This window comes from Lepus europaeus, chromosome 4 (assembly GCF_033115175.1).
Source record: "Lepus europaeus isolate LE1 chromosome 4, mLepTim1.pri, whole genome shotgun sequence".
Classification (NCBI taxonomy): Eukaryota; Metazoa; Chordata; class Mammalia; order Lagomorpha; family Leporidae; genus Lepus; species Lepus europaeus.
Genome location: NC_084830.1, coordinates 34726368 through 34743914, shown reverse-complemented (window position 1 = coordinate 34743914; position 17547 = coordinate 34726368). Strand labels below are relative to the sequence as shown.

The 17547-nt window shown below is 34.1% G+C and overlaps 1 protein-coding gene across 1 annotated transcript in view; it reads left to right on the top strand.

The window, feature by feature from the left end:
* EMC2 (ER membrane protein complex subunit 2) overlaps window positions 1–17547 on the top strand; it is a 59600-nt gene that overhangs the window by 30276 nt on the left and 11777 nt on the right. The window contains exons 6-9 of the mRNA XM_062188104.1: window positions 10840–10925; window positions 11076–11135; window positions 16230–16311; window positions 17155–17265. Of these exons, the coding sequence (XP_062044088.1) occupies window positions 10840–10925; window positions 11076–11135; window positions 16230–16311; window positions 17155–17265 (339 nt within the window). The remainder of the gene's footprint in view (window positions 1–10839; window positions 10926–11075; window positions 11136–16229; window positions 16312–17154; window positions 17266–17547) is intronic.

The following is a 17547-nucleotide window of genomic DNA, read 5'->3' as shown; positions in this document are numbered from 1 at the left end:
CTTGGGTGACTTGCTGCATGAGTTTTGAGCCTAGGAGACCCTTAAGAATCCATTGGCTTAGTCAAAACAGTGAGCTGTGAAACATATTCCATGTGAGTAGCGTAAGTAACCTTAGCATCGTTAGGGTATAAGGTTTGCTTTGGGCAAGAAAGAATAACCATTTCCAAATTTTTCTTTTAGAAAGGTGATGGAATGGGATACTTTCTATTTTATTTTTAATTGTGACATATTATTTTGAAAAAGTAATATATAAACTCATGTTAAAAGTTCCAGATAATAGAAAACAGTATCCTGTGAAAATTTTGTCTTTCTATTTTCTGTCTCTTAGTTTAGGTTCTTCTTCCCTTAGGCAAATACTTTCTCTCTCTCTCTCAGTGTGTGTGTGTGTGTGTGTGTAAAACCCTTTTGACTGGGAGAATGATTGGCAATGCAAATGGTGGTCTATAATCCATAGCAAAAATTTTTGAAAATTATGCCATGTCAGCATTTTCTTTATATCATCCTATTGAGTAGATACATAACATTGCAGCATGGATATATTGCAAATATGGTCCCTATCTTGATGAAACACAATTTAAGTCCCCTTTGGTGAACTCTCAGTTGATTTTAATACATTCTCAGAAACAGTGTTGCAGTGGCTATGATTTTTAGGATAAATTGTTGGAAGGAAAATATCTGGGTTAGCAGGTCAATGCATTTTAAATGTTGAGAGATATTATTACACTTTTCTCCAAAAAGGCTTCTTAGTCAACTATACCTATTTTCTGTAGTGTGTGAGAGTGCCTCTTTCCTTCCCACAGGATTTATTATCAGTTTTTAGTTTTCATCCTTGCCAGTCTTATAGATTAAAAATATTAGCTTGTTATAACTTGCATTGTGAGCTGTTAGACATCTTTTAGTATGCCTAATAAGTCATTTGTTTTTCTGAACTGCCTCCTTTTATATCATTTTCAGATGAGGTCTTATTTCTCCTCTGGTTGAAGAGTTTTAATGAATTAGTTAACCTTCCTTTCCCCACTGATTTACATCTGAGGAAAACAATATTTCATATTTATGAGTTGGTTCATTCTACACAGTAGCTGGAGGTGCAGTAAGGTCAACATTTGTGAACAAGCTGATTCGTTACTCTTCAAAATTCTGGATTTTAAGAGAATGGAGAATAAAGTCAAGTTTTGATCAGGGAAATAGCATCAGATATTTTTAGAGATAACATTTCAGCAGTATGGGATATGATTTGAAGGAGATAAGAAAAGTGTTTTAGAGCCTGTTCTGTTTTAGGCCAGAGATCATGGTTATCTAAAACTAGGATAAGTGGAACTGAAGGAGATATGTAAATGAATGAAAGTATATTTTGCAATAAAAATTAAAGTGTGAAAATATCTTTTAGAAGAGGTAGTGCTTGGGCTGGCAACTGTGGCTTAGCAGGCAGAATCACTGCCTGTGGTGCTGGCATCCCATATTGGAACTGGTTCAAGTCCAGGCTGCTCCACTTCAATCCAGCTCCCTGCTAATGTACCTTGGAAAGCAGTGGAGGATGGCCCAAGTCCTTGGCTTCCTGTACCCACGTGGGAGACCTGGAAGAAGCTCCTGGCTCCTGGCCTTTGACTGGCCCAGCCCTAGCCATTGCAGCCATTTGGAGAATGAACCAGTGGATGGAAGATCAATCTCTCTTGCTCTCTCTGTAACTTTACCTTAAATAGATAAATAAATATATTAAAAAAAAAGTGGAGTTCAAGTGTGAAAAATTTAGTCACTGCACTATGAAAAAAAATGGATTAGGCTCTTGATGAGATTTTATTGCTTACTGTACCATCAATGAGTTTTGTTTTCTCTTGCTTTTAAAATAAAGTTAGACATTTTAGTTTTTGAATACTTTTTTCTTTCTTTTTTTTTTTTTTTTGTTAAAGATTTATTTATTTGAAAGAGTTACAGAGAGAGGTAGATACAGAGAAAGAGAGAGTTCTTCCATCTACTGGTTCACTCCCCAAATGGCCACAATGGCTGGAACTGGGCCAGTCCAAATTTCCCACGTGGGTGCAGAGGCCCAAGAACTTAGGACATCCTCTGCTGCTTTTCCAGGCACATTAGCAGGGAGATGGATCGGAAGTGGAGTAGCTGGGACTTGGCCCTGTGCCCATATGGGATCCCAGTGCTGCAGGCCAGGGCTTTAACCCGTTGTACCACAGCGCCGATCCCCTGAACTCTTCTTGAAGAGAAAAATTATGTCCCTACCGTGGAACAGTGCCTAGCATATGGTGGATCAAAATGAATACTTGGTGAATAAATGCCTTCCGGAAAATTCAATATTTATTGTCTGTTCGTTGATTTTTTTTTAACTTTTATTTAATGAATATAAATTTCCAGTGTACAGCTTATGGATTACAATGGCTTCCCCCTCCCATAACTTCCCTCCCACCCGCAACCCTCCCCTCTCCCACTCCCTCTCCCCTTCCATTTGCATCAAGATTCATTTTCAATTCTCTTTATATACAGAAGATCAATTTAGTATAAAGATTTCAACAGTTTGCACCCACATAGAAACACAAAGTGAAACATACTGTTTGAGTACTAGTTATAGCATTAAATCACAATGTACAGCACATTAAGGACAGAGATCCCACATGAGGAGCAAGTGCACAGTGGCTCCTGTTGTTGACCCAACAAATTGACACTCTAGTTTATGGCGCCAGTAACCATCCTAGGCTGTCGTCATGAGTTGCCAAGGCTATGGAAGCCTTCCAAGTTTGCCAACTCTGATCATATTTAGACAAGGTCATAAAAGACAGAGTGAGTATAGTAACCAATGATCCTAAGAGTGGCATTTACCAGGTTTGAACAATTATACAGCATTAAGTGGGGAAGAGGACCGACCATCAGTACACCCAGGTTGGGAGTAGAGCCATTGGTGGTAGAGTAGAGGTTATGATTACAAAGGAATGAGGCCCAAGTGCACTAGACAGGGCCTAGAACAAAGGACAGAGTCATTATTAGAGGAGCTAAGAAAGGTGCTGTCTAAGCTACAAGTAATTTTTCTGATTGAGAGGCAAATAGAACCTGATAGAAGGGGCTTGATAATAATCTGTTGGGCTTTAGGCCTTGTAAATTCAGAGGCCCAGACCTATCTATCTCTTCACATGGGGTATATCCTAAGGGAGGTGTGAACCTCCTATATTTACTTGAAAAGAGTACACAGAGAGAGGAGAGGCAGAGAGAGAGTGGTCTTCCATCCGCTGGTTTACTCCCCAGTTGGCCACAAAGGCTGGAGCTGTGCCAATTAGCAGCCAGTAGGTTCTTCCAGGTCTCCCACATGGGTGCAGGGGCCCAAGGACTTGGGCCATCTTCTATTGCTTTCCCAGGCCATAGCTGGATCGGAACTGGAACAGCTGAAACTCAAACTAGTGCCCATATGGTATGCTGGCACTGTAGGCAGTTGCTTTAGGCTATGCCACAGAGCTGGCCCCTGTTCATTGATTTTTATATCAGAAAGATCAGATTTTAACCCTGAGTTATGAAATATTTGATGTCTTATTTTGGAATTAGATATATGCCAGGGTAAAGATGCTTTTAAAATGCCACAATTTTCAGGGGTATGGACATAAGCCTTGGAGGCAGCAAAACATGGAACTCTGGTTTTTCTGTCTGTTTCTTTCAGGGTCCTCAACTCTGTAATGTTGGTGGGCCTTAATCCTTTAATCCTTTTTTGGAAGTGTCTTTGCAAGTAGCCTATTTTTTTTTTTTTTTAAATGTTAGATTTTTTTTTAGGAACAAAAATGCTGCATTTAGCTGTCCCCATTAAATGTAGCATAACAGAAGACATGCATTCAGTTTGATAGAAATTTATTCCTAGTTTTTAGAAGTTTGAAGGAAATTATATAGGCCCTTGTTTATTGTTTGGCATTAGTGTATACAGTTTGGGTTGGAAAACTCCTATAGGAACACGTCCCTTCAAATACTGTTCTTCCCATGGGGTTCAACTCCTCTGTGGCCACCCTCTGTTACATTATTTCAGTAAAAATCACAGCAATATCTTTTACTCTTATGCTGAAGTTTAAGAAATACTGTACTTTTATAATTGTTTCTTGCCAGTTGTATTATAGCAATTTTACATGTATCACCAAAAAGAATATGAATTCTCTGAAACCAAGTACTGAATCATATTTATTTGAAAATAAATTATTTGAAAATAGAACAGGATCCATGTTGTTGTTTAGTTCATTTACTTTAGTGAGTAGAATAAATTGTTTGTGGTCAAAGTATTCTAGTCGAGTCATTCTCACTAAGGTGGATGCATTTTTTAGAACTACTGCATTTCTGAATACCTCCAGATTTACTCAGAATATCAATTGAGATAACAGTTAAATTATTTGAATTGAGATTGGCTAAAATCTAATCTTTCAGAGGGCAAAAGTGCAGTTGTTAGTATTGATTAAGAGATGATATGATTTATTTAATATGTTCTGATTTTGTTAATTAAAAATATTGACCTAAGTAAAGCAGGTAGCCTATACAGTTAAAATGACAGCTTACATGATCTACATATCTAATTTTTCATCTTATATCTCACTTAGAATAAAGCTGCAGCTTTCTACAATCAGAGGGTGTGATATATATGAGAAGACAGTGGTGAAAGAAGTAATAGAATTGAAGAAAATGGTACTGATGGACAGTAACATTTATGGACTGTTTATTATGGGCCATCACTGAGCCACAGCACTTTTTGTGTGTCATCTTATTACTTATCACCAAAATCCTCTCAGTTATTATTATCTTTCTTTATAGGCAAACAGGGTCATAGAGGAGCTAAGTAATTTGCCTAAGGTTATGCCAGTTGCTAAGTTAAGCAGCTCTACAAAGGCAGTTTGATTTTATTCCACAGTTTAAGGCTCTTAATCATGGATAAAGGTACAGTTGTAATGAATGGAATTGGGACTGAGTGGTACAATATACATGACACCCAGCTTTTGACACCTATGGACATTTCATATTTAAATTTCAGCATTTAAGTATTTTTACTATTGTCAGTTTTGTTTTTTCCTTTTTTTAATCTCAAGTATAATTTCTACTTTATAGAATAGTATACTAGGGAAGCTTTGATAGAAGCAAATTGGGTTTTATTACAAACCTTTTTTTGTGGGCTCTGGATAAAGTTCAAAAGCCAACAGAAAGCATTTTGAATCTTATTCTGGTTACTAGGTTACAGTTTGAAACATAGGGTTTTGTGTGGCTTTGGGGAAATAGGCTGCTTCTGTTTATTCACAGTTTACACATTATATAAATAAAAAATTGGATAACTGCATAGTAAATGTCCAGAAAACAAAAGACTATGGTAAAAAGAGAAGTGAATAGATTCAAGTCCTAGAATTTGCTGTGTATTCTAGGCTTTAGTTTTTGTCTATGTAAAATGAAGAAATTTAATTATTACTTCCTGCTCTTCAAATTCTTCCCAGCTATAAACTTAAGATATACTTGTTTTTCTGCAGAGGGTTACTGAGCATCTGTGAGGACACTTCGGAAGTTAATGGAAAAAAATAAAGATACTTGCTTTAGTGTAGAAAACTTTGAAATTCAAGTGTAATTTTTTAAAAAGATTTATTTATTTGAAAGGCAGAATTAGAACGATCTTCCATCTGCTAGTTTTGCTCTACAAATGGCTACAATAGCCAGGACTGGGCCTGGCCAAATCAGAGCAGAAGTGGGGCCCCCAGGACTGGAACCGGTGCTCATATGGGATGTTTGTGGCATCACAGGCAGTGGCTTAAGCCTAATAGTTTTTTCATAATAAACATTTTCTGTGAACTTTTGAAGATCCCTTATATATACACCTTCAAAAAATTTTTTGTGTTTAGATAAACTTACGTTTTAATTCCATTATTGCATAAACTTCATTTATTTATTTATTTAGAAAGTTACAGAGACTGAGAAAGAAACCGAGAAAGGGGATCTTCCATCCACTGGTTCACTCCCCAAGTGGCCTTGGTAGCCAGGGCTGAGCCAACCTGAAGCCAAGAGCCAGAAAGTTCTGGGTCTCCCATTTGGGTGCGGGGGTCTAGGGACATGGGCTGTTGTCTTCTGCCTTCCCAGGCACATTAGTAGGGAGCTGGATGGAAAGTGGAGCCGGCCACAGCGCGCCGGCCATTGGAGGGTGAACCAACGGCAAAGGGAGACCTTTCTCTCTGTTTCTCTCACTGTCCACTCTGCCTATCAAAAAAAAAAAAAAAAAAAAAAAAAGGAAAGTGGAGCAGCTGGGAAACTAACTGATGCCAGTGGCTTTACCCACTACGAGACAGCGCTGGCCCCTTCCATGAACTTCTTGAAGTATCCTTATACTTCCTTCAGTGTCCAGTACTGTTCTTTGGGAATGCACAAAAGCTGAAGTGTTTCCATTTTTGTCTTAACTTTTTAAGCCAATATCTTTGTAATATAATTGGCTGGATGTTCTATATAAGATACATTGTATATTCTGTGCTTATGTGCTGTGAAGTAAATGGCAAGACTGTAAGGCTTTTTTAAAGATTTCTTTATTTGAAAGGCAAATTTTGGGTTGGTGGGGAGCAGAGGGATCTTCTGTCCTCTAGTTCAAACTGTTATAGTGGCCTGGACTTGACCAGGCTGTAGCCAGGACCCCAGAACTCTATCCCTGTCTCCCATGTGGGTAGCTAGGCACTTGGGCCATCTTCCACCGCTTTCTCAGGCACATTAGCAGGAAACTGGATTGAAAAATGCAGCAGCCAGGAGTCCAACTGTTGCTCATAAGGGATATTGGCATCACAGCTGGCGGCCTAACCTGCTGCACCACCGTGTTGGCCCTACCTTTTAAGATTTTTAAATGTTTTTTCTCTTGGAATTCATTGCATTTTTAAAAGATTTATTGTATTTGAGTATTTTTTGTAATAGACATTTTAATTCCAAATATTAGAATTACAAATATAGAAGTTTTCATTTTTGAGAAATAGCAAGTTTTGCAAAGAGTAATTCAAACCAGAAATATAGAAAATTAAGAACGTTGACATTTTTTATAGGAGACATACTACGAAAGGGAAATGCAAATTGAAAGTTAATAAATATTCAAGACTTAACATTGTTTATATATACCTGTGAAACCATCACCATGATCAAGATAGTGAACAAAAATTATCATCATCCGAAGTTTCTTTTAACCCTCTCCAGTTTTGTATTCCTATAAATATTCTTGAGCTTTCTTCTTTGATACAGTTAAGGTACTTCTTAGAATTAAAACAATTTTTAGAGTAAAGTTATTCCGCATTCTTTCTTGGTTCTGTATCCAGTTCACCATGACTTAGAACATTTTCCAGTGTAACTGATGGAAGAGGCACTATTCTCAACCACATGTGAGAGCTTAGCGCTCTTTCTTCTAACCTTTCTGTTTGTTTTTTCTTTGCCCTTGGATAGTTTTGCCATCTGTATTGTGCTGATCAGCCCAAAGCTGAGTACTCAAACTCTCTGTAGAGCTTCAGTGTCCTTATTCTGTTTTTTTTTTTTTTTTTTTTTATCTCTATCTTATGAACTCTAGCATCTTTGATTTTCCTGGGCTCTCAGTTGTTCTCTTGAGCTTTGGGACTCTACTGGACTCAACCTGGATTTCCCTGCTTGTACAGCGCCCATGAAATTCTCTCAAGGTGGTGATCAGAACAATAAAAAGAAAGCTATGCTGTTTTATTTCATTGCCTGATATCCTGTACCTTAAAAATAGTTATTTCATGTATTTAATTCAGTTCCTAGATTGTTTCAGGCAGGAGGACAAATCTGGTCCTTGTTACTCCATTTGGCCGAAAATGAAATCCTTGCTTAACGCTAATTTAAAACAATCATGATAAATAAAGATAGATTCTTATGCCAAAATGTGGTGTTATTTTTCTTTAAAAGAAATAACTTGGAAAGGGCTGTTGTTTAATAAAGAACTATATGACTTAATAATATAATTTTGCCTCTATGATAGTGATTGCCAAGTTATTTTTCTTGAAGTTGTCATGTATATTTTCATTAGGGAGACTGGTTTTGCATAGCTAAGCAGTTACCACTTAAAAGCTTGTTCTAAACTGTAGAATATTAGGAGATAAAATACTGTATCTTAGGTTTTACATGATCAAACAATATATTACTATATAGTGGAGATTTGGGAGCAAGCTTCACATTGAGTAATAACATGTTTCTTTTATTAAAATGTTATGAAAATGAAATGGAAAAACTTTATTTTTATAGTTGGCTATTACAAAGTTAATACTGATTTCTCTTACTTAATTCTTACAAATTATATTCTACCCACCACAAAAAAATACTTTAATGATATCAGATAATTTGTAATATTTCCGATTTTTTTTCTCTCACCAAGTCCGAAGGATGAATCTAGGAAGGGAATCAGAAATTTTGGTTCCTACTTTTAATTCTACCTTTCTGATGCATTTAAATTGTTTGCATCTTTATTTCTCATCATTTGCAAAAGGATTGTTTTTTTACAAGATAATGTTAAAGATTAATTTCTTTGAAGCACTCTAAAGCAGTGCTTTACAAACTGTATTCTGCAAAATACTATTGATCTGGAAACACTAGTAAATGTTCACTAGTAGAGGAATAGTAGCAAGTAACTGAAAAAGTGAGTTAAACAGATAATTTCAGTTCATCTAAACTCATATTGCGCTTAACAATGTCCATTATAGTATTCTTTCCATATTGCTTATTATGATAGTAGATGTATTGGTTACTATTCACATTTATACTTTGTTTTTTGTGTGTGTGTGTGAATTGTGCTATTTAAATTCAAGTTTTCACTGCATTTTAGAGTATTTCATCTCAGCTGGTACAAATGCTATAATGATTGGAAGAAGATGTAAATATCAAACCAAGCAAATCTGTGCCAGTGCTTTAAAGCTCATTGTTAGAGTTTGTGGTAAGGCTTAACACATAAATGTTAAGCATAAACCAAAGTAAAAAAAGGAGATAACATTACTTGATACCATTATATGCTATGTTCTGTGTTAATTGCTTTACATTTATACTTGAAGGTAGCGGCTATTACTGAGGTTTAAAGAGGTTAAAAATGCTGCTAAGTGACAGAGTTGGGATTCAGTTTCTTGTGTTTCTGATTTCAAAATCTAGCCTCTTTTTCCTATACCATTTAGAAGAAGTAATGTTATGAATAGTGAAAGGAGTAAGTATAGTTGTGTTTCAAATGATGATGCTGCTTGGTGAAATCATTCTGTATCTGAAAGAAATTAATTTCTTAATTAAACGTTAATGTATCCCATGCCTATTTTCAGAAGGAAAGCCTGATATCCTTCCTAATTGCTTTAGGGTTTGAGTTACTCCAAGGATTTTACTTTTACTTCTGAATCTTTGAGACTTTTTAAAACTTGGCATTTATTATGGTGTTTTTTGTTTTACGTAGTGAGATTCCAAAAATGTTTCATTGTGCCTACTGTGTGGCATACACTGTGCTGTACCTTTGGCATACCTGAGCTGAAAAATCAAGCATGTAATTTTTGTAAAATGTCTTTCTTTATTGCTAAAATATTACTACTATTATATTGTTCTCAGTCTTATTTTTAAAATTATCTTTTACTTATCTAAAATTCACTTACATTTTCTTCAGAGCCAAAGCACTAAGTTCCCTACCCCACAGTTTGTAGCTCTTGTTATTGCAGAGAAGCCCTATCCATTTTACTTCCACCTGCATTTTGTGGAGTGTGTGTTATATCACGTTCATAATTAACAAGCTTAACTTGGTGTCATTTATAGTATGCCTTATTGTTTATCCTTCTGTTAGAATGAAACATATAGAGAGGATGCAAATTTAATAACTCATATAGTACTCTCTGGACCCTTTCTAGAAAGTGCACTTTTGCCTCAAACTTACAGTCTTGATTACACATAATGCTACTTTTCTCTATGACTTTGTTTTTGTGTTCTTCCTAGTATGCAGTGTCCCACACGTAACTTCCTATTTTGCTTTCTTAATGTCTACTTAGCTTTTCTGTTTCAGTGCAACTATCACATCTGGGACTTTGATTATTTCCTGTACTTCCACTTCTCCACTCCACCACAGCCTGTGTTAGGATCCTCTCTTCGTCACAACAGCCTAGAAATCTCTATCATTGCCTTTACTGCATTAATTTTTTTTGTTTACTTAAAGTAGTGTATCTTTTTCATGAGACTGAGCTCCTGCTTCCGCAATTAATTGTCTATTCCTTTTTTATCTTTATGTTTTCATTGTTTAGCATAGTACCTGACAAACAAAGATGTCTGATATACATTTTGATGAATGAGTATATCAATGGCTTTTGGTTTTTATATTTATCATTTTTTAAACTTTAAAATAGCAAGCTTTATTTCTTTCAGGACCTATATTATTCTTTTGAAAGACAGGCATACTTTTCCCTTAAAATTGTGAAAAAAGTTGTTAGAAGCCATATTTATGTAATGACATTCAAGTGGCTATGGTGAGATTTCTTTCCCTAATCTCCACTATCCCTCTACCTCTTAAGATACAGATCTTAGGAATGAGACAGACTAAAAGGCTTTACGTTGGAGGAAGATTAGGATTCCCTGCTGGCTTGTAATTATCAGAATCTGGATGGTTATTTATTTGGGAGAAACGATGCATACATTATATGCATCAAGAGTAAAGCATATGTGATTGTTAGAGGAATGTTTGAATTCCCCAAGTGGGATGTCATGGGGTATGTTTATAAACTCCCACTAAGCAGTGGTTCTACAGTGGAATTTCACTGGCATTGAGATAATAATTTGCACAGTCAAATTATCTTCTTTACAAAAACCCAGGGAATCATGAGGGCCTAATCCTTTATTAATGTCAATCCATAGGCTGCAAGAAAGCGTAAGATTGCCATTCGAAAAGCCCAGGGGAAAAATGTGGAGGCCATTCGCGAACTGAATGAGTATCTGGAACAGTGAGTGTTTTACAAGAGGATTGGGTTTTGTTATTCTGATAAATCTTTTTTTAATTAAAATGGAATTTGCATTTGATTTTCCTATTTGCTTCCAGGCTGTTCATTTACAGACTATCTACACACTTATTTTTCCTCCTTTCCTCCCACCAGATTTGTTGGAGATCAAGAAGCCTGGCATGAACTGGCAGAACTTTATATCAATGAACATGAGTGAGTTGTTAAACATGCATAAAATTTTGTTAGGAGTGCAGTTTTCATCACTCTAAGTTCAGAAAGCATAGTAGTTTTCAAAGGACTGGTTAGAAAGTATGAAGTATACGTCATTTTAAATGAGGAAAAGAAGTCATCAATTAAATGAAAAATAACAGATAAAAATATTCTGGTCTTAATATGTATATAGCTTTATTTATGTTACTTATATTTTGCTAAGTTATTTTTGCTTCAGAAACAAGTTTTTCTTTTAAGTAAGATAGCATTCTTTGGAATTAGAAAGTCCTGCGTTTGCTAACCTAAGGTTATTTTTGGTGAATTAAAATTGTGAATTTTTAATGTTCAAATTGTTCTTATTTACAAAGAGTATTATATTCCCTGCTGTTTAAAAATTCTGTCAGTTATATGCATTTATTAGACTGAGCACTAAGAGAATCAGCTCTTCCAAAGTAGAAGAATTCTGTTGCCTGGGTAAAAAACCAAGAATAATCAAGAATGTTGAATGCTGTAGGAACTTGCTTATTGGATATTTAATGTTTTTGTTAGCTTTTTTATTGCTGTAGTGACAGGAGGAAATCCCAGTGTGAGAGGATTAGTGCAGAGTCTTAGTGCAAGTTTTCTAATATCACAGCATTAACACTAACCTCATCAAGAGGCATACTTTTTTTTCTTTATTCCTTATTCCTTCTGAATCTGAAGTATATCACATTTTTTTCTGTCCTTTTTGAGAGATTCTCATGTACATTTTCTTATTGTATATAAATTTATTAACTGCATTCTCACACTACAAACAGCTGACACAGGAAATAAATTAGAGTGAAGACACTGTTGCCTTTGCCCTGGTCTGTAGATATAATGTGGAATAGAAGATAAGGTAGTTATTTCCATAATTTTACTAAAAGTGAGAGCTAAAATAAAAGAAATAACTGTCATCTAATGGACGTGTGCTAAATTCTTAGAGTTTTTCTTAATTTTTCTGCAGTATTCTATCAGATTGTTTTCTGTTAGGAAATTATTCCTGAAATCTTGTTCAATGAGGATGCTAAATGCTTCTATGTATGTATATATGTATATATATATATATATATATATATACTCATGATTCTCTTATGCTTGTGAGATATATGTAATACTGTAAGGCTGAATATTCAGAGTACAGTTTAAAAGAATTTATTTTGTTCTTAAAAGAGGAGGCAAGCTCTTAAAATTTTTTGTACTTTTTAAAGATTTGTAAAAACATTTCAGTTTAAGAAAATCTTTGGTTTTCTTTTCAAGTTAAAGAAATGCTTACTGCCAAAAATTTGGAAAACTAAAACATAACATCAAGACAGAAATTACTATAATTTTATCATTCTTAGTTAACTACCATTTATATTTGATTTTTATTCTTCCATACCTCTTAAAGAAAACACAAAACATCTTTTGACCTTATGCTCTGTAGTTTACCAAACATAGATCACTATAAGCATTATATAACATGGCTTTTTTTAGTTTTTATTATTATATCTTATTACTGTACCTTCGTATTTTTAGCCAATTTCCTAGGGGAATATACTCATAAAGGTCATTCTGTATTTTTACTATAATGCTGTATATATAACGCTCTTTGTAAAAAAGATGTCAACCATTATCAAATACTTATTCTCATTAAATACCTTCTTAATACTTTTTTTTTAACGTATTGTAACTTTAGACTTTTAAGAAATCAGATATTAGTTTTTAGCATGATTGTATGTTCTGTCCTAGAACTATATAATACCTGTTTTTTTCTATTTTCAGTTTTGCATCTGTGGTCTTTTTATATTAATCATCCAATTTAGATTATATTTTAGTTTTAACCTGTCATTAAGTTTATATAAATTAAGAATTTATTTGTGAATTATCTGTAAAGAATTTATTGAAATAGATTGATTGTACATTTAGGAGAAATAAACTGGAAAATCCCATGAAATCAAAAAATGTAAAATTACAAAAGACCCAGAAATAATTTCTTTTTTAGAAGAAATGATAGCTATGGACATCCTACCCTTTTATCCTGTATCACAAAACTCTTTTTGGTCCTAAGTCTGGTTAGTTTCAAAATGAGCATTTATATTTTTCTAATTAAATGATTAGAAGGAATATTCATAGTTAGGATGAATGGAATAAACACCTCCAGCTTTTTTTGAAACTGGCAATTAGTAGTCAGTTCACTTGGCATGTCATTGCAGTATGTAGGAATTTTTTGGTGTAATTTTAAATTATTGGGGGTGTCATGTTAGCACCAGTTTTTTGGACATAGTGTTAAAAATGTAACAGTTAAGCTGCATATGAACAGTTACAGGCTGTTTTAAGTATAATAGGTCACAGGCAGTACTAGTGGTCTAGAACTTCAAGTTTTCACTCTATATAAATTTCTATGATAGATGTTCGTATAAGCCAGGAGTAGGGAACATCTGACCTGCAGGCTACATAAGGCCCCAAAAAATCATTTGATCTGGCGCTGCCAAGGCAAATGCAAGCAGGACTTGAAATTCAGTAAATCTATAGCAGGCCAGTTTTTAAGTTGATAATTCTGTATGGATGGCCTGCAAGTTATATTATAAATATCCAAATGGCCCGTGGCCGTAACAAGGTTCCTTACACCTGCTATAAACCTAGTCTTTTTATACAATGAAAAGAAGATATAGAATTCTATTACACAATTTTGTTTTTTTGCTGTTTTTATTACTTTTATTTAAGTTTGATTCTAATTTATGAATTCTAGTTTACCTTTAGTTATTCAGTGGTGTATGTCACACCCAGTGACTATATTGAAACATTATTTCTAAATATAAAAATTTATCTTATTTTTTATGTATCAGTACTGCCAATAAATATTATAAGCAAAAGTTACATCGACTTGTTTTTAATAGAACTTAATTTTTAGCTTGATTTTTAACTAAAGCTAGATTTTAAATAACATCTAGGATTGATTAGATTTAATTTAGATTATGATTATTAGTGCCTTTTTGTAGGCTCATCCTTGCTGTAAAATTCTTTATCAAAGAAAATTAGCAAAACTGTGTAAGAAAAGAAACCATCATGTTGGAAAAGCAATATAGGAACAAATTCTGTTACTTGTAGTTATAATACTGTTCTGTGGAACAGAAGAAGAAATTTTTAGTTCTAATATTGATTCTGATATAGCAATAATAGTTTTCTATTTTAAATACACTTAAAATTTTCAAATATTTATTTTTATTTATTTGAGAGACAAAAGAGACAGAAGCATACAAAGTGAGTTATTACATCTGAAGGTTCAAATGCTGAGGCTCCAAATGCCAGGGCTAGGTAAGACTAGAACCAGGAGTGTGGAACTCAAAATGGATTTCCCACTTGGATGGCAGAGATCCAAGTCCTTGAGTCATTATCTACTGCCTTCGAGATGTGCATTAGCAGGAAATTGGAATTGGAAGAGAAGCCAGTACCTGAACCCAGGCCCTCCAGTGTTCCCACTTATAGAATAGTAATGATAATTTCCTACTTGGTAGGGTTTCATTATGTTAAATGAGTTAATACATGTAACACTTAGCGCAGTATAAGACACATAATGAGCATTAAAGAAAGTTAACTATTATTGGGGGCTGATGCTGTGACGTAATAGGCTAGCCTCCACCTGTGGCACCAGCATCCCATATGGGTGTTGGTTTGTGTCCCAGCTGCTCTTCTTCCAATCCATCTCTTTGTGGCCTGGGAAAGCAGTGGAAGATGGCCTAAGTGCTTGGGCACCTGCACCCATGTTAGAGACCCGGAAGAAGCTCCTGGTTCCTGGCTTTAGAACAGCTTAGCTGTATCCTTTGTGGCCATTTGGGGAGTCAACCAGTGGATACCTTTCTTTCTGTCTCTCCCTCTCTCTGTCTGTAACTCTGCCTTTCAAATAAATAAATAAAATTTAAAAAAGAAGAAGAAAGTTATTAATTAGTTTACATATGAAAAACGAATAAGTATATTTTGAAAAGTTAAGTATTTCAGACATTATTGTAAAGGGTATGTACTTCTGCATATTTGTGACACAGATGCCATATCTAAGTCTAGGTAGCCTGTTTCTGTTGAGCGATGACATCACCACATCACTGGGAATAAACTTGCAACACCTGTGTTCTTTGGGATTTGCTATAAATAGTGAAGATATTTAGAAGCCTTAAACATAAAAAATATATGAAGGTGAATTTTAGTCCCATGATTTAAAACTGGTTTTTCTAGAGCAGTTTCTGCCAGTTCATTCTGAAGATTTTTAGCAAGATTTAATAGTAGAATGCACATCAAAACTAATTTGATTATTTTTCATGAATTTGAAGTTTCATTATAGTTTGATATTTTACAGTAAACCTAAGTAGTTAGAAGCTTTTATAATGGTAAATAGGTGTTTAAAGGAGTTTTAGAAAACAGTGAATATTTAATAAAATGCCTAGTTCCTACACTACAATTTTAAATGATCTGGATTTCCAAAAGTTATTTTGTATATAACTTAATCTAAGATCTTAAAGCTTATATTATTAATAATATTTGGATATCATACTAGTACTAGTAACCCAAAGTTTTTTTTTTTTTTTTAATGTGATGAAAAATATTTTTCTGTTGTTCTTATTTAAAATGAGTAGTAAGAGAGACAGAAAGCCCTATTTGCTGGTCCATTAACTCCATCTAGGCCTCCCACATGGGTGGCAGAAACCAAGTCCGTTGAGCCATCTTTGCTGCCTCCTAGGGTCCAATAATGCAAGAACTGGAGTCGGAAGCAGAGCTGGGTATGAAACCCAGGAACTTCAATTTGGGACATGGGTATCTTAAACACACCTTAACCACATGACCAAATGCCCACCCCGATCCAATTTTTCAAATGTAATACCTACTGATTTTTCATAGGCTGCTTTAGGATTTAAGTTGACCATTTCATTGAAAATTTAATGTTATTAATGTTTATGAATTCAGGGTAAGTACTTTGTTACTGAAGGCATTTAAATTGTGGGAATAAAATATATAACATCATTGAAATTATTTCTAAATTATTTTAAGATGTAAATAAAATAAAATTTATGACTTTTAGAATTAATTTTTTCTCTTGACATTTTTCAGCTATGCAAAAGCAGCCTTTTGTTTAGAGGAGCTTATGATGACAAATCCACACAACCACTTATACTGTCAGCAGTATGCTGAAGTAAGTGTTTTCAGAAACAAGAGTACATGTGATTTCATGTTATTGCTGTTGGATATTATTATGATACTAAAAACATTTCCTTCATGTTAGTCAAGTATATAAATATTTAAAACATTTGAGAAGTGTAGGGTTGTGGGAATAAAATTTCTAAATTTTTAATGGTGCACTGATGAAAATACTGATGAATTAAAAATCCAGTTTTTAAAGGTAAAATTTTTTGTATTTTATATAGTATTTGTATAAAATTTATAAATTATATATTGTTTTCTTTTAAAATCATTAATTATATCACAATTGCCAGTCTTTAATGACTTCTGAGACATCTATTCTATTGATAACTTTTAAAGCTGTATTCTAGGGGAATTATATTAAGACCAATATTTTAGGATATAAGAAGTATTTAATTTGCCTACTATTAACAGTACAGCAAAATGCTATGAGGTTAGAAGGACTTCATTATTATAAAATATCACTGTAGATGAAAAACAGCAATTTAGTATCCAAATCTAGGTTTATACTGCTAATAATAGAAAATACGAGTGTAAAATGAAGCATTTGCAAGGCACTTCAAATAGGTAATGTACTGGTGTTTTCTTTTTAGAAGGTTTTTTTTCCAAAGGCTACTCATTGATCTTAATATTCATAGAATAGAACGATTTTGGAGCTGGGTTATGTTTTAAGTTTTAGATTATGCCTAATATTCTTAAGGTGAATTCTTTTAAAATCTTACATTTGTTTACAGAGTATCTGTTTCAGTTACTTAAATGCCTATGGTCTGATGAAACATGCTGTATTTCAAGGTAGTAAAATAAACAGATTTCAGCACTCTGCATTTTTTAACAGGTTAAATATACCCAAGGTGGACTTGAAAACCTGGAACTTTCAAGAAAGTATTTTGCACAGGCATTGAAACTGAACAACAGAAATATGAGAGCTTTGTTTGGGCTTTACATGGTGAGTTGAGAAGCATGTTCAATGTTATTTTACAAAATCTCTCTTTTCCAGACATTTCGTTGGCTGTTTGTCTTTTACTGATGGACATATAACTTTTTTCCTACAGTCAGTTATGAGCAATAGGTTGTAAGGCAGTTTTATTTTTGAATGTTAAAACACCCTAGCTGTTTAACATTTCATTGTAAATTAACTTTTTGTCATATCAGAATTGAAATCTGCCCTTACAAAATTAAATAATAATGATACAAAACCATATTATGTATTTCTTCATTGTTTTGCTAT